The 26,063-nt window shown below is 45.1% G+C and overlaps 8 protein-coding genes, 1 non-coding gene and 1 pseudogene across 10 annotated transcripts; 2 read left to right on the top strand and 8 right to left on the bottom strand.

The window, feature by feature from the left end:
* Positions 1–3,143: 3,143 nt before the first annotated feature.
* AGABI2DRAFT_228181 (hypothetical protein) lies at positions 3,144–5,106 on the bottom strand (the record flags this gene model as incomplete). The annotated part of the gene is made up of 6 exons (XM_006456220.1): positions 4,835–5,106; positions 4,483–4,787; positions 4,366–4,429; positions 4,248–4,311; positions 3,564–4,180; positions 3,144–3,506 (listed from the first exon to the last, which is right to left on the bottom strand). Coding segments are annotated over exons 1-6 (1,680 nt in total), but the record flags the coding sequence as incomplete, so codon positions are not given.
* Positions 5,107–6,777: 1,671 nt separating this feature from the next.
* On the top strand, positions 6,778–8,061 carry AGABI2DRAFT_122193 (hypothetical protein; the record flags this gene model as incomplete). The annotated part of the gene is made up of 1 exon (XM_006456219.1): positions 6,778–8,061. One exon carries the CDS (start codon positions 6,778–6,780, stop codon positions 8,059–8,061), a length of 1,284 nt encoding a protein of 427 aa, XP_006456282.1.
* Positions 8,062–9,703: 1,642 nt separating this feature from the next.
* Positions 9,704–10,457, bottom strand: AGABI2DRAFT_211175 (hypothetical protein; the record flags this gene model as incomplete). Its single annotated transcript, XM_006456218.1, has 2 exons — positions 9,704–9,882; positions 9,950–10,457. 2 exons carry the CDS (start codon positions 10,455–10,457, stop codon positions 9,704–9,706), a joined length of 687 nt encoding a protein of 228 aa, XP_006456281.1.
* Positions 10,458–11,914: 1,457 nt separating this feature from the next.
* Positions 11,915–15,168, bottom strand: AGABI2DRAFT_180963 (hypothetical protein; the record flags this gene model as incomplete). The annotated part of the gene is made up of 9 exons (XM_006456217.1): positions 11,915–11,997; positions 12,124–12,148; positions 12,239–12,273; positions 12,762–12,923; positions 12,982–13,499; positions 13,555–13,769; positions 13,820–13,968; positions 14,018–14,314; positions 14,364–15,168. 9 exons carry the CDS (start codon positions 15,166–15,168, stop codon positions 11,915–11,917), a joined length of 2,289 nt encoding a protein of 762 aa, XP_006456280.1.
* A 1,381-nt stretch (positions 15,169–16,549) lies between these two features.
* Positions 16,550–16,655, bottom strand: AGABI2DRAFT_t133 (annotated as a pseudogene). Its single transcript has one exon. The product of its transcript is annotated as a tRNA-OTHER (tRNA).
* A 289-nt stretch (positions 16,656–16,944) lies between these two features.
* AGABI2DRAFT_t132 lies at positions 16,945–17,032 on the bottom strand. The gene has a single exon. It is a non-coding gene; the product is annotated as a tRNA-Tyr (tRNA).
* Positions 17,033–17,159: 127 nt separating this feature from the next.
* AGABI2DRAFT_139093 (hypothetical protein) lies at positions 17,160–18,573 on the bottom strand. The gene is made up of 4 exons (XM_006456216.1): positions 18,142–18,573; positions 17,991–18,080; positions 17,616–17,927; positions 17,160–17,550 (listed from the first exon to the last, which is right to left on the bottom strand). The coding sequence occupies exons 1-4, from the start codon at positions 18,221–18,223 to the stop codon at positions 17,372–17,374; spliced, it is 663 nt and encodes a 220-aa protein (XP_006456279.1). The 5' UTR covers positions 18,224–18,573; the 3' UTR covers positions 17,160–17,371.
* Positions 18,574–18,673: 100 nt separating this feature from the next.
* Positions 18,674–19,327, top strand: AGABI2DRAFT_195465 (hypothetical protein). The gene is made up of 4 exons (XM_006456215.1): positions 18,674–18,779; positions 18,832–18,888; positions 18,948–19,192; positions 19,244–19,327. Exons 1-3 carry the CDS (start codon positions 18,687–18,689, stop codon positions 19,143–19,145), a joined length of 348 nt encoding a protein of 115 aa, XP_006456278.1. The 5' UTR covers positions 18,674–18,686; the 3' UTR covers positions 19,146–19,192; positions 19,244–19,327.
* An 857-nt stretch (positions 19,328–20,184) lies between these two features.
* Positions 20,185–21,192, bottom strand: AGABI2DRAFT_122188 (hypothetical protein; the record flags this gene model as incomplete). Its single annotated transcript, XM_006456214.1, has 4 exons — positions 20,185–20,403; positions 20,469–20,615; positions 20,666–20,952; positions 21,000–21,192. 4 exons carry the CDS (start codon positions 21,190–21,192, stop codon positions 20,185–20,187), a joined length of 846 nt encoding a protein of 281 aa, XP_006456277.1.
* Positions 21,193–22,067: 875 nt separating this feature from the next.
* On the bottom strand, positions 22,068–25,252 carry AGABI2DRAFT_146157 (hypothetical protein; the record flags this gene model as incomplete). The annotated part of the gene is made up of 7 exons (XM_006456213.1): positions 22,068–22,688; positions 22,740–22,894; positions 22,991–23,169; positions 23,223–23,280; positions 23,334–24,665; positions 24,720–24,854; positions 25,081–25,252. 7 exons carry the CDS (start codon positions 25,250–25,252, stop codon positions 22,068–22,070), a joined length of 2,652 nt encoding a protein of 883 aa, XP_006456276.1.
* Positions 25,253–26,063: the final 811 nt, after the last annotated feature.

Raw genomic sequence — 26,063 nt, 5'->3', positions numbered from 1 at the left:
CTTTAGTTTGATCTATAATTAATCCAGTGGCCCTGCACTCCAAATATCATTGCGGTATAAATTTAACCTCACGGGTTGAAGAGGCCACTGTGCAGTCTGTGCTGATGATCCTAAGTATAGTAGTATCCCGTGAAGGCTAAGTCCGGATTCTCTGGCAATTCGAGTATCATAGGCAACCCTTGAACCCTACATGTACATAACTTAGGCCCAGGCGTCATCCGACTCACACCTAAACTCATTCGGATCTGAGCAGATGAAATAGACATGAAGACGCTTAGAACTCTATTTCTTCACCAGGCCAACCCAGTCCGACATAGCCAGAAGTTGCAAGAAGCTATCCTTTCTGGACGTAGCAGAGAATGAGCGAGTTCAGAGCAGGACTCAAAAACTGGTATCGAGTCTTTGTCTCAAAGTGTATCTATGCGCACGAGTAAGGGTGGGTATTGGTACGATGTAAATTTGTTCAACTGTAGGTGTCCAGGGCATTAGGGGATATGACCGAAAGCTCCTAAAAGTGGCACAGTGGCCGCCGGGCAGCGGCGCCAAGTTTTCCGGCTTCAGAGGGTCATAAATCCATCTCATCAAGTTGCTGCAGCGGAATCCTGGGCATGTGTTACACTCATGGGAAGCAGCATTTGAACCAAGCTATGACCTTGAATCTAGACGAGCCTCAGGTGACATAGGTCATTTGTACACATGCTCCCTTTATAATGAGTTAACGAAAACAACCCGAAAACGATAAATCCTCTACATATGTAGAAATAGAAATTCTTTTGATGTCCTAAATTCGGGACCGGCACATATTAATACATACATACCACGACTGGTCAATTGACTCGGACTGTATATAGAAATTGCCTCGTATTCCTGTTATAAGCGGTGGGGAAGTGCGGGAGATCAATATGATCGAATGTATTAATATGTATATTCAAATTTTGCTGATGATACAAATTTATTGTCAATTACTAGAATCTTCTTCTTCAGTTGACTCGATCATCTCGTCATCCTACATGCAAATTCTGAGTTACTTTAGTTAGCTAATATCATTATCATCATCAGCACTAAAGCGAGGAAAATCACTAATCGACATCCTAACAAAGGCCGGCTATTCCTTTACTAGCCTTCCGAAAAAATAGACTGGTCATTACGATGGTCCAAGTTTCCAAAACAAGGACAATATCTTACCCCAATTTTGTCCGATGACGTCCTTTATTCCGATGTATTTCCGATATCCCAAGCCGTGAAAAACCCGCCCTTGGACATTTTCTCCCACTGTCAGCTTAAAAGATCACTCCCCTGTCTCAGATAATATAAAGGAAAAATTTATGAAGGAAAGCGGCAAAGTTAGATGGGCCGAAAATGATTATTATCTAGGCAGAGAGGAATCGCGTAAACGAGATAAAAATTGGTGGCCTGTAGCAAATTTTCGACACCTCTTGAGTCTAGTGTATCGGATTGCTTACAGTAACCATGATTGATACCCCTCGGATTTCCATAAGATACTGCTTTCATGCGCACGAAATACGATAGGGAGAAGACTAAAAAGCTTGGCGTGATATGTTCAACAGCCAGGTCCCATGGCAATAGCTGGGGTGCCGTAGATAATGACCAATGTAGACGACCACTATGATACAAGTATTTCCACAATCATAGAAGCAACTGCATACCTTAGTGGCAGGTCATTGTTCTCCGTAGTTGTGGCTCAGGGCCCCAACTATGATGAGATATGCACATATATTTGCGACTCTTATGCATCTACTAGATATAAATCCCGGCATCATACACGTATCACAAAGTTTGAAACAAACGAGGATCCGAGTTCTAAGTAGCCCGAGTTACGGCCCTGGGCTTGGGGTGATCAAGTTAGGATTAAGTTGGTTGCCGTCGAATCCCCTCAAACCTCGGATCAATTATCACTAGCGTCCTACCGAGTACATACCCCGCGTGATGAGAGATGTAAGTAGGATAACTCGATTTTTTCTTCTTCATCTCATCCTCTTTGCAACTAAAAGTTCGGAAACCAGAAGTCACCCGAAATATCCTTCTTGACCATACCACCCGCAGCCAAGCTCAACCCCACAACCCCATCCCACCCTCTCGATTTATTTTGAGCCCAAAGCTATTTTTGGCAAACGCGAACCCATAAAGTAATTTAATTTAAACAGCTCTGACGTCAGGGCATGTCGTAAAAAACATGATGAACTAAGCGAGCCTCGCCAAGGACGTAAACGAACGAAAAATGAATTAACATTTTGACATTTTGTTGACATTGACATTGTAAATATCGGCTCAAGGGCCTTCGAGATCAACATTGATTCGACACATCGACATTTTCTGTCAAGGTAGGGAACAGACAAAATTAACCCCCTTTGAACGTTGTACGTTGAACCTTCGCGTTTCTCATTCCTGAACTTCTTCCCCTCCAAACAAATAAATAAAAAAGGAAATACGTCACATAATTTCATTTCGAAAATACCGCGGATCTCCTACTACAAAAGAGAAAAAGAAAAGAAAGAAAAACAGCAATAACAGCAAGCAGCTACCCCAAGAAAGAAAGAACATTAAGAAAACAAAAGTCCCAAATCATAAGAAAAAAGGAAGGGGGGAAAAAAGACGCACATCTAAATACAATTGTTACATACACGCACCAAGATCAAAAAGAAAAAGACAGCGAGTGATATATGTCTAGATATACTGAATGAAATTGTGCTAATACCTTTAGAATGTATTATAGAATATACACATATACGCCAGACACACACATAACACAACACACACATGAAAAACACAAAAAAAAAGAGAATTATAGGAAAACTATGCTGGTCAAAATACAACAAAAAGCTAGGATAGTACAACAAGATGTAATGCAGAGGAGCGAGAGAAAGCAAGTCTGTACAACCAAAATAAAACAAAACGAGGAACAAAACAAGACAGAGCGAGTTGTGTCAGTGACGATGGAGGAGACAGTAACCAATACGGATTGGGGGATGAAACCAAGCGAAACGGTTATCAGATATCAGGAATATTAGTAAACGGGTCCAGGTGGGCGTAAGCATGAATTAGGATCTCATCACTAGAGCGGAGTAAATGAATCAATAAACGCAGCATAAAAAAAATATGTATGAAAACACACCTCATTTCATCCAATTAACACTATTCACTTTCTTAACCTTTCCCTTCCATCCCTCAAACGCATTTACATCGACTTTATATCGTCTCGTAAATGGTTTCCCAACCATCGGTATCCCTCTCTCCAAGACAAGCAACGAAATAGGATTTCCATCGCCGTCCGCAGTCACATCATATGATCCTTCTTGTTTGAGATGATTCGGACATCGTTCTTTCGCCCATCTGACATTGATCTGTCGCAGCTTTGGATAAAATCGCAGTATGAGCAACGCAGTCTCGACCATGCTTTCATCTCGGTATGTATGTCCTTTCGTAAGAGAAAATCGTTTGAGATCAGGGAGAAGCCACAGTTGCCTGATAAGTTGTTTCAGCTGTTTCTAGAGTTTTTATGAGCATGAAATTGATAGATAGATGAAAAAATTAATTTTACTCACTGCTGGGAATCCGGTCGTACACATAAAATGGAAATCAGTCAATTTGGGTACCGATTCGATGAGAGTCCGATAAACCATGGTATTGTCTTTTGAAGGATGCGCGACATGAGTCCAAATATCCAGCGAAGTCAATGACGTCAATCTCGCCAACACCGGACAAACCGCATGCAGCCTGCTTTGATACATTGGCTCACATGTCAAATCAAGCGTTTCCACTGACTCCGGATGTGGAAGTTCAGCGAGTTGTTGATATACTCCAATGTATGTGTCCAAAGCGGGCAATGCTGTTTCTCCTAAATGCATTTGTATGACCTCTGGTGACATCCATCGTTTAAAGTTCCATAAGAAGCGAATGTACTTGATTGAGGTATGAGAGGTGAGGAAGTCGCCGAGAGCATGGGGGTCAACAGGACCAAGTAGGAAATCGTTTTGATATCCAAATGAACCAAGGGTGAGGGTGTGTAGTTTGGGCCAATTGCCGTCGAGAGCAGGTTCAAAGTCGAATACGCGGGAGGAGGAAGAGAAGCTACAGATTGCGAGTTCTTCAAGGTTTGGACAATGTTTAATGATCATCTCCCAGAAGCGCGGCGGGAGTTCTTCGAGTGGCGGAAATAGCTCTGAAGGTGCACGTCCGAGGATCAGCACCGAGTGCCGCGTACCAAGGTCGAGTAATGCAAGACGCACCTGATCCGCCTAAGCCATGCCGGACGATGAGAGAAAAGCTAGTGAGGTCTCTAAAGTCGAATAGCTATGTCAGGTCAGCGCCACTCGTGGTTGGAATATAAACTAGAAGTGAGCTCACCCGGCTATTGCCATCCAAGGGCCTAGTGCCAACATTGGTAAACACGCTCGTGAGTTTCGGGCATCTATGCGTAATATCAATATGCTGTGTTCCGAGGGTAACGAAAGAAGGGCGCACTTGAGTCGTAGGGTCTCCCACAGTCTGTCTTCTGGCAACTCGAGTCCGTCCCAATCAAATGTGTGCATGTTCTCCAAGTCTTCAGCAATGGTCTCGAGCTGCCGAACAACCCATTGTTCTTGTAGAAACTCGTCTGGTCTTGGCCACGATAGATAGTAATTGGGCCGTACAGCGAGCTTCTTGACGAATTTGCAGAGATCTTTCCGTCGCCCGAGCATTTCCAGTGCGATACGACACTTGCGACTTGATTTAAGAACAACGGTTTCATATAGGAATGGCATGAGAATCAGGCGGAGACACGAGGACTGGACAATCATTAATAGAAATCGGTGAAGGAGGGAGTAATACATACCGTGAGGCTGAAGTTGAGGATGTCGGCGATAGAGAGAAGGGAGGCGATTTCTCGGACAATGTCCTCTGGAATGTTTCCAGCAATCCCTGAAATTGTTGGACATTTTGCTGGCGATATATGGAGTTCTTCGAGGTCGAGCGGGTCAGCGTCGAGATCCACGAGACCATACTTGCCAGAAGCGCCCTGAACGGAGCCGCGACGCAGTGGGACGGACGAGGCAGAGAAGAGATTCATAATGCTTCGTCTGGAGTGTTTTTGTCGGTGCATGGGTGCTGGAGAGGAGATGGACATGCTGCAGGAGCTGGGTAACATGCGCGACAAGACTGTCTGACCAGGGCAGCACAGCCACCTGATACCCGCCACCCGAAGTCGTCAAAATAACATCCCTGCATTCGTTAATGAGTCCAGCCTCGATTCAACTACATTATTGTGCACTTGTCAGGAACACCCAACACCCTCGACCTCTTGCCCTAGTCGTCACCATTCACATTGACTACAAGACTAAATACCCTGTGTATATCATGGACGTATAGCCATGTCCCGGTCTTTGATTGTCATCTCGCGAAATTTAAATACGGACTCACGAATGTATTTTTACACGAAATTCAGGATCCATATAAAGGTGTAAATGACTTTGTCCCGCCATCAAGAACCTGAGAGTTTTTACTCATCACTACAGTGAATTTGAAGAATGACAGTCAACGAAATCGCGACGCGTTTAATCTCTATGAGGTATGTAGTGACAGTGGTTTCGGGATCGCTGGAACGTTACCGAACGCTCACTGACCCCCGCGGTTTCAAGCCCACCACGGGTTTTGAAACCGTGGGAACAAAATTTGGCGGGCTGTGGGTTCGAAACCGCGACGTCCGAACAGGCCCTTAACCGATACTCGATACTGTTCCCTGATTAAGCCTTGAGCGCAACTAGGCACACCAGGGATATCGCAAACCCTCAGGCAATTGAAAAGGGTGGGACTACCGGTGGGGTAAGGGTTGGCTTGTTTCCCTATGGCGGTAAGCCTTCCTCCACTGCATTCATTCGACATCGTCGGAAATTGCAATAGTTGTGCTTATATTCTTCTCTACCCGTGCACTCTCCGTTGAACAGGAATCTCTGGTTGATTGCCGGTATGGAAGCACATCTGGGCTGGGAACTTCATCGGCCAGGATGTCAAAAAAACGATGTAAGGATATCAGATACAGAATCGTCGAAGATGATTGAGTTCTTTTTTGATCTCACTAGGGAGCTTTATAGGGAGCTTTGTCGGGATGTTATAATGTGCGTGATGTATAGATTACAGCTAGAGCTGCTATATCTACAGGTTCCATCAGACTGGGACTCTGCAAATTCTCCGAGTCCGAGCTACCCGAACATTGATCAATTACCCGTGGTGGGCCATAAGCGCAACATGGCCATTGGACCTCCAAGGGACTTGAAAGGACCGGAAGATTAAACCTCGCTTATATATAGCCAACGCCGAGGTTATAGAACATGGCTTGTCACTCGAACGCTTTATCAAGTTTCTTGAGAGGTACGTCTTCACCGAACAAACCGGGTCAATCAGTGAACTTATACTATCTTCTCACTAGCACAAGAAAAGTCTAGACTCTAGATCAGGCCCCAAGTGGCGCGAGCGATAAGCCCAGACATCAAAACATGATATCAACTTGAATCCGCGCAGGTGGACCCTCGCTCTCAAAGGCCTTCAGAACAAGAATATCTTCTGTATCCCCACAAAACCGTCATTCCGAAACTTGAGAATTTGATTGAATCATAAGCAAAGAGGTTAGTCGCGCTCGTAGAATTATAGAACATGATAACACTATACTCATAATATTTGTATCTCGATCCAGATGCGTCCGATGGTCGACGCTCTAGGGATGTAAACGCTCAGGTTCAGGACAGTATAAAAATCGTCCTTGTTGCAACCAGACATCAACAGATGTCCTCGCCCAACAGCGCACTTGCAGTATACCCAAGAGATGTCTTGCTTGCCATCTTCTCTTTGACGCTACCCTCTTCCGAGCTATTCAAGCAGAGACATTGCGCACTCACTGCGCTACGTCTCGTTTGCTACCACTGGAATTCTGTAATCGAATCTAACGCTATTTTCTGGTCGACGGTCGATATTTCTATTCCGTCACAAGTTATTCCACACCCCGTTCTTGTCTTGTGGTTGGACCGATCACTGGACGCAGCTCTAGATATCTCTATGAAGGATACTCCACCTACAAATTGGACTCCTTCAGAGATCGGCCTTCGTACAGAATTGCTTTCCGCGATTCAATCCCATCTATCTCACTGCAGGTCGTTGCAGTTGGAAGTTTCCTTTGGATTTTTACCTGCGTTCAAAAATCTTCCACTTACTGAGGCACATCGTCTCGAATATCTCAGCGTCAATATGAAGGGTAACACCGACGCTGATGTTCATCAGAACATGATTCGTCAATTGTGTTCCCTTCCTAATCTTCATCATCTCTCCTGCACCAGTAACTATCCCTTGTTCACGACTTCTTTACTCCATCAAGCTTCACCGTCATGGTTCTCTCGCCTCAGACATATCGAAGTTTCATGCCCAATATCTTCTGATGAAATGGTTCAACTCTTCAACCAATGCACATCCGCGCTTTCACTCACTCTGGACTACGTTCGACCATCTTCATCAAACTATCCCGCCCCTTTATTTGACCCTGTCAAACTATCTAATCTCCGCGTCCTCGATATCACTCTCCACTCTGATGTTTATCAAACCCTTTTCCACAACTTCTCCTTCCCCAATCTCGAAATCCTCAAAATCCAAGGTCCCACCATGTCAGATCTCTCATTCACATTAAATCATCTCTCCCCCTCTCTCAAACTACTCAAATTCAACATCTCGCTTCATCGCTTCATGCATCCTCAATTATCCGCATTCTTGAAACACGAGAATATTCGTAAGATACCTATACTCGAGATGGAGTGTAGGCAATACGAGATCTGGGATGAATATGAAGGGTGGGGGGGAGATGAGAATGTCACGGTTTTTGATTTTGGTGCTTCGAAGGAAGCATTTTGTCAATTGATTGATGAGTTAAATCGGCAGTTAAGTCAAGATAGCGGCAATGTTGCCGCGGCTAGTCTCGGTGGCTCTCATGCTGATAGACTTGTCAAGTATGATAAAGATTTAGATTTGTGTCACGGTTGGTTTATTGGTTGGGTCGATTCGGGTTTGTGTATGAACAATTAGAAGGAAAGTGTCTCGGTCTTATTATGATTCGGCCTCATTTATTTTGCGATGGTATACCAGTATAACATGTTTGTCTTGGAACTCTAGTTCGTAGTTTTCTTATTCTTCTAGGCGACTCGTAATGTTTACTCCAGGTGAGAGAAAATGACTATAATCATAATTTATCTTGTTTTGTAAAAACGGCACCTAGGACATGAAAGGTTAGTCCGTGATTGTTGATTGAGAAGTGCATATCATATGCCACAAGAGACCGAGCCCCAAGCCATGACACGAGGTACCACACCTATAATCGTAAACGTCGTTCCGAGTTTCTGTCCGAGTCGGTATTTACGATTAGTGCAATGGAAAACGGTGCTTCTAGTCATCTTACCACCCGGTCTCGCATCAGGGATTCTGATTCTTAATTGTCTCCTGACCCTCACATCAACTTCATATCGAGAAATTGATCATCTAGCGTGTAATCCGGTGCGGAAGAAATTATTTGAACATGCATAGGAGCTGTTTGATTCCCGGGAAAAGGAGGTTCATATTGCTTAGAAATACCGTCTCGGGCTCTTGTGGCTGAGACGCATCTTCACGTGGCATCAAACTCGATATCGCTCCTGAGGCCTGAGGCCTGAGATCCGAAGATCCAACATTTGGCTGTTAAATCAAAGCTTCGTATGTAACAGCGAGGAATCAAATCATCACGGCGCAGTTATCTATGATATATATGATATCTGGGCTGACCTGGAGTATCTCGGTAAATGTCAATAATAATTCCAGCCAGTGGATACTGAGTAATGAGTGAGAACCAAAGCGTAGTGAATGAACATTTCATGGTGTACTATAACCTGCCCGTTATCTCCATTTTAGCGCTGTATCATTGACACGAATATTCTCAGCCTGGAGCGATCTGTTCGATTCTCGGTAGATCACAAAGAATTCTACAAGAGGGGGAAGAGTGTGAGAAAGACAAGGAAAGAGAGGACCAGGACAGAGACGTTCAAGACGCCGGCTCGAGTGCCGCTTAACCTATCACTATGGGCTTATAATTAGATGAGGATTCACAAGTAATTTGTTCTACCGTCAATCTTGTCTTCCACCTTCCACGCCTCGTAAACTTGTGCTGAGGGGAAATTATTGGAAATTATACTCAGTAAAAAATATTCTCAGGATCTATCAGGCTAATCCAGGTCAATTCAACGTAATTCGGGACAATGCAGGCTGATTTAGGGCTGATTTAGGGTCGATTGGCACCCTGAAGGTCGGTGAGAGTTGAGGTTCTTACACCTTGAACATTGCCTGATCACAAGCTGAGCTTGGCCCGACAAATGTTCCACATTTAAAGCAACTTGCCTGAACTTTGGCTGATTATGTTCTCGCATTGTTCGAGAAAGAGGACAATTTTCAGCCTATGTTCAGGGCCTGAGATACCCGAAAATGCCTGAAAATCGCTTTTTACTGAGAATTATACATCACCTGACTCGCCGTGTTGATATAACAAGGACAACCTGAGGACAAGAACAACATTTAGGACACCAGCTCTGGTGCCGCTTAACATTTCATGCCACCGTATTTTGCCTCTGCCACCAGAACTAACAACTAGTATAGGTTGAGCCGTATCGATGCTCCAATAACACAAAACATATTTAAACTACTATTACACTACAGCCTCATCATCAGACAAGTGACAATCATCAGGTAAAACTTGATCACTATGTGCCCTAATCTGCGGATGGGCATCAATATACTCTTGTTTCCTCCTCTCAACGATCTCCAAACCTGGGTACCAAGGAATAGTTTCATAATGCCAAGGGTCCGCCTGTCCATTCGGATCCACTGTGATGGAAGTCCCGAGGCTCTGTTAACGCAGTTTTGCATGCATTACTCATGTGTAAATACTTACAGAAGAAAGGAAGGGTACAAGCAGCTTTCTTCATATCCGTGTCAAGGATTTGAGCTTCACCTTTGCGTTTGCGTAACCCGTTGCGAGTGCCTTTGTTTATTCCACGGCTGTATCTGCCTCTACCCCTACCTTGTCCGCCACTCCTGCGGCGACCACCTCTACCGCCACCGCCATCTTCATCACCTCCACCATCAGTCTCTGGGGTCCCCAGAAATTTAAACCTTTTTATACCTTCCAAGGAGTGCTTGACAATCTTCATCAATGACCATGCAAAACGAGCGTAGAGTAGTTCATGGGACAATGCATGATTATGACCGAATGGTGTATCATGGTATTGTTTGGCACTTTGATTTGGTTGAAAGAAATGAACAACGAGTTGACCAAGCTTGGGAACGATAACGAAATTTGCCTCATCAAATTGGCCCAGAAGTAAGTCCAAGCGGAGGGTGAAAAGGTTACGGGGGTTGTGGCAGAGTAGACACTGGCTACCCTTTAGGTAGTCACGCATTCGATTTCGATTCAACTTGGTACAAGTGTCATCAGATTTATTGATAACCATTATGGTCTGATTTTGGCGTACCCATGTTTCATCTTTCTTACCAACAATATAGGAAGCAGAGAGGGAATCTTTTGATCCTGATATGAGACACTGCCAATGGTCTCGAGCTTTGATTTTCACGTTTAATTCAGGCCAATCTTCGGGCCAAATGTCAAGTTTATCAGTTATTCGACCAACAAGCTCGCTTGTCCAGGCTGGGGGGAGGTGTCCATGCGGAAATGTCCAACGAGAAAAATCACGACATAGTGGATACAGTGCTTCGGATTTCGGAGAGAGAAGGTGGTAGTAATAATCGCCGGGGAGGATGATTGAATCCGGATCAACATTGATGCGCCTGCAAATGTCACCGTGATCAACAATATAGGAAGCAGAGAGGGAATCTTTTGATCCTGATATGAGACACTGCCAATGGTCTCGAGCTTTGATTTTCACGTTTAATTCAGTCCAATCTTCGGGCCAAATGTCAAGTTTATCAGTTGTTCGACCAACAAGCTCGCTTGTCCAGGCTGGGGGGAGGTGTCCATGCGGAAATGTCCAACGAGAAAAATCACGACATAGTGGATACAGTGCTTCGGATTTCGGAAAGAGAAGGTGGTAGTAATAATCGCCGGGGAGGATGATTGAATCCTGACCAGCATTGATGCGCCTGCAAATGTCACCGTGATCACGAGAGCTGTGGAGAGGAAGCCCTCCTCGTTACAAGCCAGAATTTGACATGCAGTTACGGCGGTTCCATAATGAAGGCCAAAGTTAGGGGAACAGTAGTCAAGGGCAGGAAGCTTTAGAAAAATAAGGTTATTGGCCGGATGATGAAAGTTGACCCAAGCTGGCCGGGATGGGGGCTCAGGCGGGGCAACCTGGATTTGTGGGCGTTGTCGAAGTTCGAATCCTGCCACAGTATCGAGAGCTTGTGACTGAGTCATCGGTGGCTCCATGGTAGATGTAGTGACGGAGTTGTGGCTCACTATTTACACTGTGTTCCACTGTCTGAGACTCTGAGCCGTTAATACAAAAACTTTCTTGCCGACGGTTTTATCATACGAGCAGAAACCATTCATGATGCTACCGCTTTATAGCCCTTCTCTACCGCTCAACCAACGTTTTCGGACATACAATTCGAACGCCCTGCACTGTGATTCACTTTGTCGCTTTCGATTTCAGATCATCACACGCTGTTCAAGCCTCTTCGAATACCTGGAGGTTGATGCTTCCACTCAAGCTCCTCATATAAAGGCGTTTCTCATGGGTTTTTTGGAGAGGAAACAAGTTGCAAATGGACGGCGAGAGGACAATAATGAGCCCGGGTTCAAATAACCAGTGTTTATTGAAAACGGATTGTAGAGTGTGAATGGGGCATCACGAAATTAGGAAGTGTCGAGTTATATAGTAGAATGAAGGGAAGACCGTCATCGCCAAAGGTTGCTGGCACCTCTGTCCCGTCGAATTTCCTCAAGTCCACCAAGTATCAACGCGACGTTCAGAAGGCCCACTGGGTTGATTTTATGCACGTTCGGGAAAGCTCAGTACTTCGTCTAACCAAATCTCAAAAAAACTGACCTATGAAAAAATTATCCCGTTCCTGCCTACTCACCCCGTCAACGACATTCATTCACACCTCTTTTTACTTTCTTCCGATCAATCTATCAAAAAATATATATAAAAGAAAGCAATAAAAAAAAACATTGAATTCGATACGAAAAAAATATATAAAAAGAGTAAGGAAAACAAACAAAGAAGAGGTCCCAATAACACATGAACGTTCTTACTGAAAAAAAAAGAAAGAAAAAAAGTCCGATAAAATATTAAAATCCAACTACCTAATACTAACTAACTAAGCAAAAAAACGACCGTAAAAAACGAGTGATAGAGTTATATAGATCATTGCAAAAACCGTTCAAATCAATAGGGACACAAAAAAAAAACACATAACAAAACTACTCCCCAGCCCAACCCAAACCCCTCCAACCAAAAGAAAATAAAATCAAACTAGTGATGTGTAAAAGCGAGTTTTTTGAAATTGAAACAAGGATAAGTGAAAAAAAGTGAGTAAATGCTATAAGTTTTTGTGTAAATGAGTGAGTGAGTGAGTGTAAGTGTTTCCGAAAGGAAGTAAAAAGTAATTAGTTTCAACATGATCCATCATAAAGTGAATTCCTCGGCTTCGCATAAGGCCACTCCGTCATATTCCGATCTACAAAAGTTCAACACATTAGTTTTTTTTTTCTCTCTCCTCGAGCCTAACAGAAAACTCACCTCGATAAGCATCAATATGACTCGCAATATAATCCGCCGTCGGATAATCCTTCGGATCACACCCTACATTCACCTCATCCTTCCTCTGATACACCCTCACATAATCAATCAACATCTCCGCAGGGAACAACAACGTCGTCTCATCAATCGTCTGCCAATTCGCTAACCCATCCACCCATCCATCAGTATCGAGAGAGAAAGAGAAAAATCATAAACGCACGTGAAATCCCCAAATTCAATATAATCGACATCGGTTCCACCGGTATCAACCTCTGCCCCACCCCCGATCCACCCCCCTCTTCCGGATCCGGTCCAACCGCACTCGCATCCATCCTATACGACTCCTTCGAATCCACCGTCCACTGCACATACCCCGACCCCTGATCCTTCGGATCCGACCAATACTCAAACCCATACACCTTGTACGGTTTCGGTTGCCCCGGTTGCACATTCCCTTGATACCCATCACTCGGTAATCGGGTTAATGAAGATATCGCTTGTTGTAATGCTGAACCGTGATAATTGTTTGGGACGGTGAGGGTAGGATCGGAAATGGTTAAAGCACTAGGATCGTAAAAGTAATCATGCGTAAAAGGTGCAAATTGTGCAGATTGAGAAGAGACTTGTGTCAATCCACTCGTCTTGTTGATTTCCACTTCGAATATATCAATTTCAGGCGCTCCGCGGCCTCTATTATAAACCGGCCCAGGATGGTCTGAATCAGGACACGAACACGCTCTGAAAGGAGTGTCAAAAAAATAGTAGAGGCAGATGACAAACAAAAAGAACGTACGACAGTCTTTGCCCTGCCAACCAACTCAACTCGTAATTATAGCCCGCTCTCGATTCTTCAGAATGCAGGGCCGCCGCCGGACCCAATCCATCCGGATTCGTCTGATTAGGAAAAGTTCCCACATCACACGAATCATACGTATACGGCCACATCCCATCCGTCGTCGCTCTATAACCCGGTCTTGCCAAATTTCCCATCGTCCAAGCGCCAGGCCACTAACCTCATCAGATCAGTTGTCAAAAAGTGAGCACAACGGGTGACTCACGTATCCTTTCGAGTTTTCGTCAGACCCTGGGAGAACGACAGCGACTTCGATGTAACCTCGGGTAAAACAGAATTTATTCCAGGATTGAAGCATTCCACTCCGATAGTTCAAGCCGTAGTTTTCAGCAGGAGTGAATGGGGCCGTCGAGCCTGGATTGCTGTCAACAAAGACAAAGAGAAAGAGAAAACGGAGACGAACCAACGGTAAGATTGGGTTGAAGGGTTTGGGTGGAATCAAGGGTAATGACAAGGGCGCCCTCACGGGTCGTGATTTGTTGAGGATCATACCATTCGAGATCTCCGGTCTGACCATACCAGAGTTCGACTGCTTCCCAAAAGGGATCATCGCCTTCATAAAAGGATCTGCCTTCCTGCTCGAACTCGTCTGAAAAGACGAGTTCGTAGTCCTTGCCATCAGAACCCACACGGGAGCGGACTTCTTGCGGCGTAGCAGCGTCTATAAGTTCCGGCATTTGGAATAGTGCGGGCGCTTGCCCTAAGGAAAAATTAAAAAGGTGACCAAGACGAGTTGACGGCAATTTTACCTGTATTATTGACACGTATATTTCCAACGATCTGTTCATTTCTGGGTCGATCACGAAAAAATTGCAAGACGGGGTAAAAGACAAAGAGGGAGAGGAGGGCAAGGATAAGGAGGAGGAGAATAGAGACGTTCATGATGCCTCGCCAAGGAAAGGCGCCTCGTTGGCCTCTCATGCCGCCTTTACTTGTAGGATCGTGAAGAAAGTCTTCTTCATCAGGAGCATCGAGCTCATCGAGTACGGGATCATAGGGGTATGCGACCAGGCCTCGCTGAGTGCCTGGCATGCCAGAGGGGTATTTTGAATCCGAGTGAAAGGAAAAGATGGAGTCACCCGAGGTGGAAAGGACGGATTCTCGGTTGGAGGGAAATTTAGGAGGGACGAGGAGGGAGTCGTGGTCGCTTCCGTTGGTGGTAACGAGGTTGGAGGTGGGGCGGTCTCGCTCGTCTGCGAGGCGATACAGGACCATGGAACCGCGCTGGCCGACGCCTGCGGGGAGGGAGGTGCCTGTGAAGTGGGGAGAGAGCAGCGCCGAGTCGTCGTAGGAGGGCATGAACTTGGAGAGCGTGGTGGACGAGCGGGAGGGTGGGCGAGAGGAGAGTGAACGAGCAAAAGGCGGTGAGGCTGGGTTGAGGGGCGAGGATATAAAAGAGGCGGTGGAAGACGAGCGGACGGCGGCCCGGTTCTGGAGCTGGCTGGTGGTGAGCTGGGGGGAGGCGTACTCGGACATGGCCAGCAGTTCTTCGTGCTCGACGTGTTCTCCTCGCTCGCCAGGCGACTGGAACGGGTTCTTGCTGTCGTCGGCCATGTCAACGCCCTGCTGAGAAAAAACAAACAATCCACTGCCAAGTCACACTTCATCAGGTCACATCCTAAATGGAGTACTCTATCACCGGCCTCGCATCGCCGATACTCAGGCGTTTCCGTTCATCACTCTAAAAAGCGCCAGATTCTTACCTATCCTTCGGAATCTTCACGGTGCCGATGCGTGGCAAATCATCAGGTACTCATAACTTTCGATGAATTGGGTGCTCAACTGCCGCTTGATCCTGAGAGCACGGCACACATGTTTTCACTGATTGTGTGAAGTACGTGCCGAAATTCCATGAAGCCTACTTCCTGTAGTCTGGAAAATTGTAAACAAGCGAAATGACTTACTTATATGAATCCAAACTAGCCTTATCAGGATATCTTACGAATTGCCAGTACCAGTGAGGCGATCTGGAGGCGATGATGTGTGTTTTTTGTAACACCCTGATGTGACACGTCCTCACGCCTCTCCAACATGGTCATCTATGTATATCGTCTATTGCGGGCCACCTTACCGGACCATCCCTTAGACCAAAATTTCCCTATCCATAAGCTCTCTCCGATGTCTCTGGATTGATTCGCAAACTAGCACTCACGTCGAATTATCAATTGAGCTTCGTTTCCGCTTATGATGCTTTACCTCTAACTTTTTGCCGACCAGAGTAAAACGCTACTCGTGCCGTCCTTCAAGCCAAGTTTACTTTCATGTTTATGTTATTCATCTAACTCATCACAACTATCTTTTTCCTGTCCTCGGTCCATGTTATCACCTCAAAGTGGATGCTTGTTGACCCAACCCGCGCGTATGAGTATCAATTAAAATGGAAGGATATCGCATGATATATAAATTCTTTCCAAATTCTCGTTTTCCCCGAAATTATTGAATCCTCTCTCAACCACGTCCGAGATCTCAAGCCCTTTTCAACCCAATCCCTACATTGAATTATTAGAGCTCAAAAAAAAAAAAAACGTTTTTGCGCTCATCATTTGTGAACCTGTATGATTAAATATAACCATGATGTCATATCGCGCCTTTGTACTTACTACATACCAAACTGAATTTCACTAGCATTCACAAAATTGTTCTCTCTACAACACCTAATGAACGAGTTCCTCGATCTTTTTGATGCACTCACCGTCCCCTCTTATAAGTAGTTTACCAAATTCAACTTGTTAATCTCACACTCAACTCAAATCGATCGCTCTCCATCCTCTCCCCTCTATCATCACCCACACCCCACACTCAAAAAAATATCACGAAAAAACCAACTTCCACACAACCTCCCACCTTAAACCTCCAATTCAAAAAACCGGCAACCAACTACACAACGCATATAAAACGATGGAGTTGAAAAAATGCGAATATCCACATATACAACCCCAACCTGCCTGATTCGAACAGACGCCATTTTCAGGAATCAGTCACAACTGTTTTTTGTGGTATGCATAGTGCCTGAACGCTCTTTCCAGCTGAGCTAAAGTTGGTGATGAACTATATATTGGCATCTCACTTGGTCATGCTTTTCTGACTTGGGGGTACCGTCGGTGTAGGTATATACTGTAACTATATCTCGAGAAAAACACTTTCATATTCTGCACCATTCAAAATTTACTAATAAAATCAGCATCAGTCAAACTATACCCAACTCTAATTTGATATAAATAACGGCAATCTTTACGTACAAAAGCCATATACGCCCTTCAAAAAGTTTCTTCCATCACCACGATGAATCATCTAAATGAAAGAAAGCAAAAGACAAAAAAAAACAATAAATCCGACCTGCCTGGTTCGAACAGGCGACATTCAGATATAGCAGGTATCCTATTACAGTCTGACGCTCTTCCAACTGAGCTAAGGTCGGTTCTTCAAACATACCGACACTCGGCTAATATTGCATCTATAATTATCTTTTAGCAACCATGAAATTGAAGCTTCGGCAATTTCTCATCGAAACCGACCGAGACCGAATACCCGCGTTCGTGGGACGGGTAGAGAAAAAAAAATTTCGTGTATTACACATGGTCGTGAAAATAAAGAGAACGGTAAGGTACGAAGTACAACAAAAAAGTAGCAATTTTTTCAGCTTCATCACTCGGTAGTGTCAATTATAGACATCGTAAAGCGACAACTCGAGAGTGTGAGAATAAAAGCATCAACAAAAAACGATATGAGAGTGTGCATAGCCTCAGGAAAAGAGGAATTAAGCGATCGGAGGACTATCGACTTTCTCTTTCTCCTCCATAATAGGTGGGGTACCACTTCGAACGGGGGGAGGAAGGGGACGATGGGATTCCATGCGAGAGGCGGCCATGAATAGGATCATGGTGGCAACGAGACTAAAGAAAAATTCGATCCACGGGAGAATGGCCAAAAGACGCACTTAAAAATAGTCACCGCCGACGCAGTAAGCATCCAAGTCGAGACTAAAAGTTATAATAACTTACAATACCCAATTTGCATATACACAGGCGTGAGACCATTTTCTTGTTGAATACGTTGAATAATCGCTTCCGGTATTTGGATGGTACCGAGAGTGGCATCAATATGGGCACTACGAGTTCGGAAGAAATGGGTGTAAGGAACGAGGGTGGCGAAAAGCCATGTGGTAAATAATGCGAGAATGGAAGCTTGAGCGGTGATAAGCTTCGGCCGAGTAAAAGACGTAGGACGGTAGATGAGAAACGCAAGAGACCCATATGTGACGAGGAAGATGACCAAGGAGACGGCGGTGATGATTGCACCAGTCTGAAAAACATCTTTTGCACAGGATAAAATTAGATCGCGAACGGTGGGGGAAAATAATTAAACGATGGACTTACCATTGTCATTGACGTTGACGGTAGAATTATTAGGAGCAAGAGCTCGCACCATCTCCTTCTCGCGATTAGACTTGACAACGGCATTTATCCCTGATAAAGACGACGCGCGCATCAAGCGTCTGTGGAGATCAAAGATAATGAACCGACTCACCAGCAGCGAAAGAGACAATGGCCCAAGCACCGGCCATGGAAAGAGAAGCAGCGCGGGCACGCCATAAGGGGACGTCGTTCATGATGAAAAGGAAAGGAAGGGATATGAGAACGATGTGGAGAGAGGAAAGAAGGAAAGTGGAGGGGGAAGGCTTAAGTAGTCCAAAATTACATCTGATATGATTAGCCAAGGAATGGAGTTGCCTGCGATGTTCTAGCTTCGGTTGACAGCCTTCTTTCAGCATGTCGTATTAAGTTCCGCATGTCACAACCCTAATCTCTCCACGTGCAGCAATCAAATCCACATAAAGGAGCTGCTCGGGCCATGCTGGACGTGGAACATGAGACGGTGTAGCGACAAGTTCAGCATACTAGACCACAGAAGAAATCCAGCGGAAATTGTTCCCTGGGACAAACTCCTCGACGAATGAATGTGATTGGAAATAGAATGGAGACGACGCCGTGAGCGCTCAAGGCAACGTGTCACACGTCATTCGGAACCTTTCACACGCTGTCACGCTAGCTCCGCTGCTTACTCCTCCCAGCATGCCATCTTCGTCCAGAGTCGAGGACACCTACGAATCCCAAAACGACCAACGCTTGGACGACCTCCACTCAAAAATCCGAACCATCAGAGGCGTACGTCGTGGCATCCATTGCCCTTATTTGTCCTAACTTGCTTGATATGAAGATTACAACTGACATTCACAACGACGTCGAGGCACAGAACCTTCTTCTAGATGAATCAGTGCGAATGCTCCTCGCTTCAACAATCATGCGCTGTTTTGCTTACATGTGCTTTGCCAGAATGATCGGTTCTCCTCATTTAGGACAACGCTCTCTCAAACTTCCCGTCGAGCACAACATGCCTTTGGTATAGGAACCGGGAGCCTCAAACCTTGGCGCATCGCTACGCTCCTAGTCGGGCTCTTTATTACTTTCTGGATTTCTTCCAAGATCCTCGGATGGTGGTGGTCAGAACCCATACCGATCACGCCAGCATAATCATGCACATCTTTACGACGCACATCTATATATTTATCTGGTTCATGGTGAGTTTCCGCATCAAACTCGTGAGAACGTTGACGTTGAAACGTCGCTAGTTTTTTGTTTTGGTCAGGCTTGGATTGTACTCTATCTCAATACCTTAATCCGTTAATATACCTCGTTGGTCTCTTATCATCCGCTTCGCAGTCCCTTCGGAAAGGCCTTCAGAGTACTTCACTCCGATAAGCCATTCGAATCACGTTGATGTGCGTATCTGGCAGCGCATTGATGCGTCAGCCCCCGGACGGTCGCCGCGGTTGCGCCTCATGTTTACGGCCCCGTATTTTGTGGACACCACCAGTATGTCGTTCTTATCTTGTGCACCTCGTTCGTCTATCATCCGCTTCACCGTCATCTTGAAAGCGCCCATAGACTATTCGATTGCTCTAGACGAGTTTCGGATCGAGCTTTATGGGCATATTTGGCAGCACGGTGGAAATCCAACTTCCTCCTAGCGGTATCTCATGTGATGCTCGTCGTCTCCAGTTCCATCCTTCATCTTTACGTTCTCGCATTGTGTTTACAACCTTTCAACCAGGTAGTCATTTACATAGGTGTATCCTGTCGGTCGGTCATTTACCACCCGCTACGCCGTCCTTTTAAAAACGCGTTCAGGCGGCACTCATCTAAGCAAAATACTGGCTCGAGTTTATGCATGTATCGTGCGAGGCCGTCGCCTTACCCGATTCTTGTCTACCGCCTGTCTTGTGAATCAACTGTCGACCCCGGTTTGTTCGTTTCTTCCCCTTTTGTCCGCTCAATATGTTTCGAAGTGCAGACTGGCCAGAAAAGCCTTGAAGCACCTTCCGTATGCAGTCGTGGCTATGTTCCGATCAAATCCGGCTCTTTCGACAGCGGAATTACTATATGTTTTCAAGTACTGGCGGCGGGGTTTCTTCGGTATGCGGTAATTGCCCAAGTCCCGCATCCAAGCGGCAAGATGTAGGTATTCGGAAGGTGACAGACATGTATATGAGCTATCAAAAAGAGAGTACGTCTACACCTTTTCATGATACGGAAGGATATAATATCCCAGGTCTTCTGCACTCCAGCTCCCATGTCGTGGACGATGCATTTGTTCTTTCAGATCATCTTCGGTATACTCATATACAAAAACTGCGAACTTTTCCCCTGGACTTCCACCTATCAAGACTTGGAGTTGTGGCTGGCGTTGTTGAAATAGTTGAAGGCCTAATATATACTTTTCATGTTCTTCCTGAGATGTTAGCTTAATAATAAAATGTCAGATAATCAAACGGTTTCCAACAAAGCATCTTTTACCTGTATTCCTGCCAATATTTGCCAAGTTGACCCTTCCTTACAATGCAATGTGTGAGGAGATAAGCATCCATAACTGTAATCAAATCGAAGTTCTTGAAAGTCGGCTTCATGAATAAGACCTTGACTTGTGAGCTCCACCTGATATGTCTTTAATTCCAATCAGAAGAACAATATAGAGGTACCAAATTGAAACTCACATTCCAGATATCAAACAACCAGATAACAAACTCTTTCCGCTTCCACCAGCGGAACCCAATACATATAGTAGTCAAGTCCAATTGTCCAAGCATGTGAAAGACTTCATCTCGACTCTGCTCTAACACAAGCCTAGCAGTGCCATATTGTTGAATTGAAGAGAAAGGTGCATCATGAATATCATGGAATAGATCAGCATCAAAATCAAGTATCAATGGATTATCTGATGAGTTTGTAGCAGAATGATATTGTAAACAGTAACTTGTCCATTTCTGGACATAGTCCCAATCTAAGTAATCAGCACTACTGACAATGTGGAAGGCCAAGTGAACCTACCAGATAATCCACTGGAGAACTTCCTGAAATCTTGCCAGATTTTAATGAGTAACCTCCAAATGTAGGTTTCCGCATTTTCCATAGAAATGTAAAATATTTGAGATCGAGTATAATCAATCAAATATTCACAAAAAGAAGGATGATGAAAGGCCATAGACTCCCAAGAAAGTTCCTCTGGAGGTATCTTGACCATTGGATAGAAGCCTCTGAGAGCAGTATAAACTACACTCAGCTCAATGCCCAGAACTGCAGAAATGCCCCTAGGAGAAGCAAAAGACAAGGACTCATACAATGAACTATATGTTAGAACCTTGCCAGAATGTCACGGCGTCACGCTGTCACATCTGTCACATATTTTATTATTACATAATAATTTCCCTCTGCTGCTACAGTTCGACGGAGGCTAAACTATCGGCATACTGCTAAAATGGCACAAATTACAGATCTACCAATTGAGCTTATCGATCTTATCTTTTCTTTTCTACCTCCGAACCATGCGGAGCAAGTACAATGGCGGAGGAGGGCAGCGGCTATAGGGAGAGAAGCAAGGCCGGTAGGTTGGCGCCTATCAGGCCATCAGTGTAGGGAATGCGGGAGAACGACGTTAGCAATGTGGGACGCGGAGGAGGATAAAGAGTGGGTAATACAGAGGTGGTCAGCGTGGGGGGCTCGGTATTGGGAACTATCCGGGTTCTTCATACTATGTCCGTGTGATGCGTTGTTAGGAAACTACTTCGGGCATCAATGGTTTGTGTGAGTAGAATACCGGTTTAAGAGTTGTTTGTACTTGTGGACACTTTTATGGTTTGTTTAGTGTTGTTGACGTTTTTATGATCAATTTACTTTTGTTTACTTACTTCTTACTCCACTCTTCTTTTCTCATGTCAAATGTATAATTAGGTTACTTTCCCATACGTACTTCTTTTCCCATGTCAATATATAAATAGTTACCTAGGGTAGTTGGTCTGTGCGCCATAGTCTAGGTATATAAAGTAGGTAGAAACTTGTAGAAGACTCCGTCGAGTTCTCTTAGGTTCACGCCTAATATTACTTTTGTCACTATACTCTTTAGTTCTTGAGTTTAGGTGTGACCTGTGACATCACAGTCACAGTCGCCCTAACACTATAGTAGAGAGCACCCAGAACTTGTTGTGTTATTGGCCAGATGTCCTGAGGAACCGAGTTGAGCATGTGGGTGTATAAAGCATCAACATAGATGAATGGCTGATCACTAGAAGGATCAATTTCATCTATGAGAGATAGAATTTGGTCAAGACGTGTGACAGGATCACTGAAATCAGGATCTTCAATAAATTGAATAGCTGTGTCAGCGAAAACTGGTTGGTGAGATGCAATACCAGCAAATTTCAGAAAATCCTCTTTGCTAGGCCAGGTATTCTGGGTAAGCATAGGATAGCTTGTTTGAATTGTGTCAAATTTGACCCTGAAGAAGTGTTCAGTGTCATGGTAGAAGTCGGATTGGGAGTGTGGAATGACAAAATATATCCAAATTGGAATGGTATCTGAAGAGATTGAGGGATCAAGGCTGTAAGGTTCCAGATCTGATATATCAGCTTTATGTCTGAAAAACAGACAGCCTTTCCCCTGATGCCCACATGCCAAGACTGGAAGTTGTGGAAAGCGTGATTCGAGATGAGGTATTTGATCAAGAATGTGATGAAAGCTAGCCTAGAGAGTGAAAATGAAAAGACATGAGATACTAAAGCATTCAAATCTCACCATTTTGTATTCCTCTTCAACCAATGTTGATTTGCCTTGTATTACTTGTATCTGAGCTGGACACCCTCCAAGATTGGAATACTGGACTTGATTCAACTCCACCTTGTACACAATCCCTTTGGATACAAGTTCTTTGTGATAAAGCTGTACCAAATCTAGTCAATGGAAACAATATCTGAGATACGCGAAATATCACTTTACCTCCCACATATCAAACAACCAAAGTAAAAATGAAGGCAATTCATTACTACCTTCGAAAATGTTGCATACAGTAGCATCTTCAAGCTGGTTCAGCAAATCAAAACATTGACATTGATCTTCTTCAGACCGGAATGGTCTTTCATGAGCAGGATTATGTTTTTCAACCAGAAAGGTGAATAACATGTCATGGATATACCACATTAGATCATATGCAAGATGTCGTCCACCACTGCCAAACAAGTTAGGATGATAATCAAGCCGAATTCTAAGCTCACCGCTCACGAGTTAAAGGATACTGATCCAGAAAAGTATTTCAGCCATCGTGTGTCATATGTCAAGCCTGAACAATTAAATCAACACCACGGACTTATGACTTAAATAATTTCAACTTACCTGACATTGGAGGGTAACGTGTCTTGAAGTCCTGCCAAATCTTCAGAGACGACCGCATCAAGTCGTCTTCCACATCTCCAATGGAGATACAAAAGTCGTTGGATCGAGATGAGTCCAACAAGTAGTCACTGAATGACGCATGATAAAGGTTCACCACTTGCTGGTCGGGATGTTCGGAATTAAACACATTGAGTAAGGAATAGCAGCCGTGAACTGAAGCATAGATGTCGCCGAGATCGAGACCAAGGACAATAGAAAGTGGCCCCAGCCTCCTTAGCACCAGTCTCGTCGCCTCTCCTTGAACATACAATAGCGCACCGAGGACCCGTTTTGTAGTCAACCATACCTCAGGTGGAATTGATCTCAGGATACTCGTGTACAGAGCATCCAAGGAGGTGAACGGCTGACTATCAGAAGTGGTCGTCAGATCATTGAGAGCGGATAGGACTTGGCGAAGACGCATGGTAGGGTTGGCATATCGTGAATCCTCGATGAACCGAACCGCCGTGTCAGCAAACGCGAACAAGCCAGACGCGGCAGCGGCTAAGCACGAGAATTGCTCCTCACTTGGCCATTGCTTTGATACAATCCGTGGAAACTCCTTCTGGATTCTTTCCAGACTTGCCCGCAGGAACATCGTAACATCCCGACGGGATTCCTCAGAGTCTGTGGGAACATACTGTTTCCGATACGTCGGAACTACTTTCGCCTCGTTGAATGTATCCGAAATATGTGGTTCCTGGCGGCTCGCAATGGCCCAAAGGAGGGGAGCGTCCGGATGCTCAACGATAAAGTCAGCGATGAGGCGGATGATCTTCCGCTGCGATTGATGTTCATCGAGCTCGTCCAGCCCATCCAATAATATACCCCATAGTCCAGCACTAGCTCCGATCTTTTTCCCCACAAAAGGTTCCACAATGAAGACTTTGAACTGCTCCTCCATCCCCTTGTTGACTAGGTCGGGATCACGAGTAAGCTTGTCGGTGATGAATGTGCAGTAATCCTCGATAATCACAGCGAGTTGATAGGCAATCGTGATGATGAGCTTTCGGGAGTCATTGCGTCTGTTCGGTCGGGAAATAAATACAGACGCTCCCAGGTGCCCGGATTTGGTCAGTTTCTCTGCAAGAGTCTGCATGATGGCCGATTTACCGACTCCAGCAGGACCATATACCCAGATCAGCAGCTCCCCCTTTTCTTCGTCATAGAACCAAGTAATTATATGTTCATTGATTCTGATGCGGGTACCCGGGTGACATTTCGGAGGAGGATCACGAGCGGACGAATCGTGAGCTGCACCACGAATTATATGCTCGAAAAGTCGGTCCATAGCTGCAGTTGTCTTAATATGGATACAATACAGTCAAGTAAGGCTGACTGGCTCACCTTTGCTTCTATCACTTGCTCCATAAATATTCACCGTAGGATTAACAGCATTGTCCATCATTATCGGATTGTTCACGGCGAAATGGCTAGCATTGGGAAAGATGCCACCGCTTGAGCTTGCATGATTTCCAGGAGCTGAAAACGTATATCAGTATACTGCGCTAAACGCTAGATCGGAGGACGACTCGAGACCTTGAAGTGAAAGACTGGACACGATGATGTTGGGCGCGCTAGTACTAGGCGACGACTCATTGACGGCGACATCGGGTGGAGCAGCGGTTAGCGATGTGGTAAGTCTGTCAACCTGAACGTCTGAATCCGGTGATGAGCGCACAATAGCTCATAGTATCGGCGCACTGACTGTTAGACACAACATTGTCCTTTGTCTTGGAAAACGGCTTGAGAATCAAGGCCATAAACTTTTGGCGTTTCGATCGTGAGGCCATATTGATGGACGGCGGTGTTTTGAGCCTCACAAATCTGGCGAGAGTGGTGGGAGTAGGCAAGAAAGCGGGTTCCCACGTCGCTAACATATTGATAGGTTGGCGCCGGAGTCCAGCCGAGTCGCAGCGCTGACATGTCCAATTGTTTGATCAAATTGATTGAGGAGAATGCACAGTCGGAAATTCACCAGCAGTAAGATTGATAGTTCGTACAGAAAGTAGTAGTACGGGTACTTTGACGGAGGCAAAGGCAAAGTGCATCGACACACAAGCTACTCTTTGTTACTTGACATTCAGCTCGGTCCTCGCCATATGATAGCCAAACGGTACCGCGACAGGTATGCCGGACTACCACATCGTCCTTGCCTTTCAAACCTCTTGATCTCATTGAAGTTGCCCGTCCTTGCGGAAAATGTGTGTCCTTTCTTGGTGGATCGCGTACCGGCATTAACTTGCATAGGTTTGTCTTTACTGATTCGAAAAGTGTCACTGGAGGTGCAGTAACGGAAGTCGAGGTCGAGGTAGGTATCTGAGACTAGAGGACCAAGAGAGGGAAGAGTCTTCAAGGGAATGACTGGGAGGGATAAGCGGTGAAGGCCGGAACAACATATAGCTTTCGTTATCGATGCCGTATCATAAAGGAGACCCAAAAACTGTGCACATGATGGATTACAAGGTTGGAACATTGAGGACTGAGATGAGAATGTTAGCCGTGACAGGGACCTCCAAGTACAATGCCTTGCGGTGACATAGAGTTGAGCTGCACAAGCGGGCCGGCATCGAACGAGAATCATGATGGGGGGAGAGGAGTCCTCCAACGCATAATTCGTACGCAACCGCCAGTTTAACAGGGGTTTGGTTTCTTGCGCATCGGTCCTCCCGTCGCCTGAGTATGGCAGTC

This window comes from Agaricus bisporus, assembly GCF_000300575.1.
Source record: "Agaricus bisporus var. bisporus H97 unplaced genomic scaffold AGABI2scaffold_12, whole genome shotgun sequence".
Lineage (NCBI taxonomy): Eukaryota > Fungi > Basidiomycota > Agaricomycetes > Agaricales > Agaricaceae > Agaricus > Agaricus bisporus.
Note: the sequence above shows the minus strand (reverse complement) of the source record. Positions and strands in the feature narration are given on the sequence as shown.

Excerpts from the sequence above, each read along its gene's own strand:
- AGABI2DRAFT_139093 (XM_006456216.1), bottom strand. The coding sequence starts at position 18,223 with ATGAACGACGTCCCCTTATGGCGTGCCCGCGCTGCTTCTCTTTCCATG. Across the intron at positions 18,081-18,141 it reads CATTGTCTCTTTCGCTGCTG|GGATAAATGCCGTTGTCAAG; the intron begins GTGAGTCGGTTC and ends CGTCTTTATCAG. Across the intron at positions 17,928-17,990 it reads CGTCAACGTCAATGACAATG|ATGTTTTTCAGACTGGTGCA; the intron begins GTAAGTCCATCG and ends CCTGTGCAAAAG.
- AGABI2DRAFT_195465 (XM_006456215.1), top strand. The coding sequence starts at position 18,687 with ATGCCATCTTCGTCCAGAGTCGAGGACACCTACGAATCCCAAAACGAC. Across the intron at positions 18,780-18,831 it reads AAATCCGAACCATCAGAGGC|ATTACAACTGACATTCACAA; the intron begins GTACGTCGTGGC and ends CTTGATATGAAG. Across the intron at positions 18,889-18,947 it reads ACCTTCTTCTAGATGAATCA|AATGATCGGTTCTCCTCATT; the intron begins GTGCGAATGCTC and ends GTGCTTTGCCAG.